Source organism: Callorhinus ursinus, unplaced genomic scaffold, assembly GCF_003265705.2.
Source record: "Callorhinus ursinus isolate GAN/ISIS: 27379988/994484 unplaced genomic scaffold, GSC_fseal_2.0 scaffold3389, whole genome shotgun sequence".
NCBI classification, from domain to species: Eukaryota; Metazoa; Chordata; class Mammalia; order Carnivora; family Otariidae; genus Callorhinus; species Callorhinus ursinus.
In genome coordinates this window covers 1-5,507 of record NW_027400443.1, presented here as the reverse complement: position 1 = coordinate 5,507, position 5,507 = coordinate 1, and the positions used below count along the sequence as shown (strand labels likewise).

The 5,507-nt window shown below is 61.1% G+C and overlaps 1 protein-coding gene across 1 annotated transcript; it reads left to right on the top strand.

Annotated features, from left to right (window-relative positions):
- Positions 1–3,618: 3,618 nt before the first annotated feature.
- Positions 3,619–5,375, top strand: LOC141372234 (uncharacterized; the record flags this gene model as incomplete). The annotated part of the gene is given in 4 exon segments (XM_073890745.1): positions 3,619–3,730; positions 4,174–4,372; positions 4,631–4,963; positions 4,966–5,375. Coding segments are annotated over 4 exon segments (1,054 nt in total), but the record flags the coding sequence as incomplete, so codon positions are not given.
- Between the last annotated feature and the right edge of the window lie 132 nt (positions 5,376–5,507).

Sequence of the window (5,507 nt, the reverse complement as noted above, 5' to 3'; positions counted from 1 at the left end):
GTCCTCTTTGTTCTCCTTCCCTCAGAGAGGGGAGCTGGCCCCATGTCCCGGCGTCCCCAACGTGTCCCAGTGCTGAGGAAGAGCCACACGCAGGGGCCTGGTGTCAGGAGTGTGGTCGGCCTCTGCCCCTGGGCTCCCAGCCAGGGGCCTGGCGGCTGCATGGAAGAGCTCAATTGCTTTTGGGGGAAGGAGTGCTCCCTGCCCACACCGCTCACCATCCCCCTCTGCACTCTGCAATCCAGGCTCTCTGCCCAGCTTACATGAATCACCAGCACTCCACAAGTTCCGGCCATGGGAGGGATCATTCAGCATCACCCCATTGCACAGAGGAGAGCGAGGCCCAGAGAGGGGAGGTAAATGGCTCCAGTCCCAGAGCTGGTCAGCAGAGATGCTGGAAAGCCAGCACTCCAGAGCCCCTGCTAGACCAGCCAGAGACTCCCTGAGGTGAAAGTGAGCCCTCCTCTGCCTGACCAGCCACGCACTGGCCCCTGACCTTCATGATGGCCTGTTCTTGACCTTGAAGGTGAGCTGGCCGACTAGGAGGGGGAGGTCAGCTTGTAGGACAGGCTGTAGCTACAGGACAGAATGACACATCTGAGCTAGCAGGAGCCACACTCTGGTCTCCCTCCCAGAGCCTGACCCGGAGCTGGAATCTGGGTGCCTTAGGGGCCAGCACACAACAGGGTCTGCACTGACCAGGGATCCATGGCCCCCAGAGAGAGTCCACTCTGCCCTCTCCCCGCTCCTGTCTGGCCTCAGCTCTCCTCCCTGTGGGGCTGCAGGACCCGGAACCAGGCCCCATAGGGATGACTCGGTTCCAGCTTGTAATGATTTCACAGGCCGTGGAGCCCCCGGGGCCGGAAGGAGGACTGGCTGTGGACAAGGACTGGGCTGGGGGGGATGCAGGAGAGTGGAGAGTGCAGGATGTGGGGAGGGGCCGAGTCCTGGGGCCACTGCGAATGTCTAAAAAGGGCTGAAATCCCTGAATGCCCATGGGGTCCCTCATTACAGTAACGACCCCCTTCACACTCGGGCATCCTGCTGCTGGGCCCCTCCTCCCTGGCCTCCTTCCCGCCCCTCTGACTCCAGCCGGGGCTGCTGCCAGGGGCAGGCTGGACGTCTGTCCAGGCTCCTGCCAGGAAGACAAGGCAGAAGGAGGAGAGGAGAAGGGGAAGGGGCGGACTGCTCTTCTCCCTGTCCTGAGTCGGCCTCCACTGATCCCTCCAGGTCCTCTGGCCCAGCCCTGCACTTAGCTGGACCCTGAGAGGGAGTCTGCATTCCAGGCCAGCTGGGTGGGAGGGGTATTCAATGACCAGTGCGTCCCCAGATGTCCTACCCACCTGGCCTTGCACCCTAAGGCCTGCCGCCCAGGGTGGGTGTGATTGCGGGGCCCAGTGGAATTTGGGGCCACTGAGCAGTCGGCTGTGGTGAGGGAATGTGGGGGACCGGTCAGGTGCAGAGCCATGGGTCTCATGTACATCCGCTGCAGGGCTGGTTCACCATACGGTTGCTGCGTGCAGGTCTCCTTTGCACACCTGGCCATGACACACCTGGCTGGCCCTCTCTGTGGGGAGGCCTGTGTGCCTGGTGCACCTGTCCCCCACCTACCCCTGGAGGAGCGGCCACGTTCAAGCGTTTCCATGTCCAACCCTCAGGGGCAGTTGGGAACCTGGGTCAAGTGAGGCAGGCACTGGCCCAAGAAAAATGAGGGGTGCAGAGCCCAAGGAGCAGGGCTGCTCTCCAGTCCTGGGCCAGCCCCAACCCTCCCATGAGGGTCGCTTTGGGGGTGAGAGCCCCTCAGATCCTCGGGGATAGCTACCCACCATGTCCCATGTGGGGACATGACCTTGGCCTCCCCAGGCATGTAGAGGCATGCGCACCTGCACACCCACCCACACACACCACTGTGACTGCCCAGCTGGGGGTCAGAAGGGGAGGACACCCCGAGAGCGAGGTGGGGGACAAGGGGGAAAGAAGAAAGCGGTTGGAGACAGCTGGGCCATGGGGCAGGGCATCAGGACTCCTGGCAAGGACCCAGATCCAGAGCATGGGGAGGGGAGACAGGCCAGGCTGATGGTCAGGGGTCCCCAAGGGCCCCAGGGCGTGCCAGGGCACTGGGAAAAGACAGGGTCTGGGTTACGGTGTCCACCACAACCCTGGGCACTTGGGAGTAGGAAGAGATACCCACCCCCAAGTCCAGAGGGCTATAGCACAAAAGGCTTCTGCTTACTCTGCTGTCACTTGGGCTGCAGAGATGCAGTGTCCCAAGGGTCCCACAGGCTTGTAGAAGAGCCTGTTGGCCTTGGATCTCGATCCCCGACCCCCTGTGATCCCAGTCTGGGGAAAATGTTTTCTACCTCCTCGAGGACCTTCTGAGCAGAGGACAGACTCGGGGCTTGGGAGGCTGAGTACCTGGCTACGCAGAACGTGGCAGAGCACTGGGCCACCTGTCTGGAGACCAAGGTCAGGGCCCTCCTGGTTGCAGCCTCAGGGTCCCCATGTGGAAGAGGATCCAGAATCACTGCTCTGGTCAGGGTGAGGAGGCCTTAGGAAGGAATGGAGCACCAGGACCGGAGAAGGAAACAGCGACAAGGGAGGCTTCTGAGGTTTCTCACATCGCCCACGGAACCCACAGATCCTGCTCCTGTGAGAGACAGAGACAGAGAGACAGAGAGAGAATGAACAGAGGACAGAGGGAACCAGGAGACGTCATAGACTTTCCTCCACCAGCTTGGAAATGACATCCTGACATATTGTGCCATTCCAATCCTGAGAGCGCCGTCACACAGGCCATCCACCCTGGAGGGGAGGGGATTCCACAGGGATGTGTGACCAGGACTCAGCGGTGCCAGGGGCCACTGTGGGGACTGTCCAGCACATGGGCACAGACGAGGCCCAGGGACCTGAGCCTAACCCTAATGGGAGCCCCTGGAAGTCTGCGTCACCAGGGAACAAGGTCAGAATCAGTTCATTACTACTTTCCACAGGGGCTGGGACACAGGCAGGAGGTGGGTGGCTTTGCCTGGACCCCAGAGCAGACCCAAGCCCCTCTGAGCTGTGTTCCATGCCATGCCCAGCTCCTTGGCTCATCCTTGCATTGCCAAGTATGCACCAGCCTCCTGTGATAGCAGGTACGGAACAAGTGTAGAGGTCCTACCCCTGATGGCATCCCTAGAAGTAGAAGCCAGAATACTCTGATGTGCAGATGGGGAGCCTTGGGAGGCCCTGAGAGGCACGGGGTCTGTCCAGGTTCATAGCCCTGGGCATGCGCAGGATTCTGGTCTGAACCCAGCTTTGTGTCCTCACAGCAGGGACACCAGCTGCACCCAGGCCTCCCCGGGGGCTGTGGGTGGGCTGTGTGGGTGTCACTGTATGGATGGGGCATGGGGGGAGTGTGAGCATTGAGCAGCAGTGGAGGGAGGCCCTCGTGGGGCTCTTGTGTGAGGAGGAATTTGGTTAAAGGGACCCCAGGCAGTGGTGACCTCACTTCCCTGAAAACAGAGCCCAACATAATTTGGAACCCCGGTAACCAGGCACCCACATTCCACAGACAGCCCCCTGCCCAGCTCATTTCATTGGAGATCCTCAAAGCAAGATTTTCGCATGTTGCCTGCCAAGGTCAAGAGGCTGCAGGCGGAAGAAAGCGCGCCCTGCAGACACTGTTCCCCGCTGGGGATTTCATGTCAGGGCTCCCCACCGCCTCTGGCCATTTGGCCAGAAGGACAGAAAGGTGACACCAGGAGGCCCAGAGCTGACCACCCAGCCCCACTCGCTCTGATCTGACCTGTGTAGCCCCAGGTGCCCTCCCTCTGTGTGTGTGTGTGTGCACGCACGCGTGTGTGTGTGTGTGAGTGTGTGTGTAAAGAGGGGTCATGGGGGTGGGGCCACCCCAAGCAGGAGCAGGCTGATGAGGGGTCAGATACCCAGTGGGCAGGTCATGTTCAAGGTTAAGGCTGGCTATGTCGGATGGGGTGTGCGGGCGCTGCCCCTTCTGCCCAAGGTTGATCCCGATAGCCCTGCAGGTATGGGTCACTGTATCCCAGGTGGAGGGCTGTGCACGCACAGGTGTGTGTCTGATCTGGGAGCAGCAGGGGGACTGGGCAGGAGGACAGTGCGCATGGCCAGGCAGGGCTTTGATGCCTTGGGGCCGGCCAACGGTCCCTGTCTTTGCAGAAGGCCACGGAGGACACGGAGAGGCAGCTGGCGGACGTGCCCTCCTCCCTGACAGAGGGGGTGACCCCAAAGGCATCCCAAAAAACAGGTGCTGGAGATTGCCGGGCAAGACCTCCGAAACCACGCGGACCACCGTCCCAGGTGGTCGTCCACCGGACAGTGGTCCAGGACCCGGAGCCCACGGAGGCCGAGGCCGAAGGTGAGAAGGCTGGGGCTGGGTGTTTGTGGTGTGTGGGGACGGGTCGGTGCTGGCCCCACAGGAAGGAGTCCCCAGAGGCTGGTGTGGGGCCAGGAGCAACGACTGGGCACAGAGCACAGAGCGGGTGGACTGCAGTCGGAGAGACGTCCCCGTGAAGGTTCCTTCTCGGCTGTGGCTTCTCTTGGAGACCCTGGGCTGTGCTCTGTCTCTGCAAAGGCCCATGGAGAGTAAGCACGGGGGTGAGCTTTTCTCTCACAACTGCTCCACCGCCTGAAGAGCTTGAGTCGGATCTGGAGGGAGGGCTGGTGCCTGCAGTGACTTCAGGAGGAGACCAGGAGCCGTCAGGTAACCCGGCACCTGCCCATGGAGAGCCTGGCGCTGTCCAGGAAGAACTGTCACCTGCTCCTGCCCCAGCCCCTGCCCTTGCTACAGTTCCTGCCACTCCCCCTTCCCCTACCCCAGCCCCTGACCCTGCCTTGGACCCAGATCCTGACCCTGCCCCTGCCCTAGCCCCTGCCCCTGCCTGTGCTCTCGTTCCTGCCCCTGCCCCTGTTCCTGCTCCTGCCCCTGCCAGAGCCGCTGCCCCTTCCCCTGCCCTGCCAGGGGTCCCATTCCTGCCTCTGACCCAGATCCTGTCCCTGATCCTGCCCTGGATCCTGCACCTGCCACTACTGCTGACCCTGTCCCTCCCCTTGCCCCTGCCCCTGCTCTTACCTCTGTCTCTGCCCCTGTCCCTGCCCCTATTCTGAGCCCTGCCCCTACTCCTGCTCCTGCAGGGCTCCCACCGCCACATCCAGAGCCCGCAGCCCTGCAGGGAGAGCTCCTTGTACAATTACCCTTAGTTCCATCACTGGAACCCGAGACCCCGCCCGGTTGTTTCATCCCCTCCCCCTGTGTTCTTTCTCTCTGGTATATATTAACTGTTATTTTATCCTTCCATGTCCTATATACTGTTTATTATTTTTTTAATAAAATTACTTGTTTTCAATTGAACACGTCTTGAGCATTAAGTACATGCCCAACGCTGTGCCACCACACCCCAGAATATTGCTGCAGAATATCTCATTCCTCAAAGGAGTCCCCGAACCAGAAGCCCTCCCTGCCTGTTTCTCCTCCAGTCTAGACCCCGGCAACC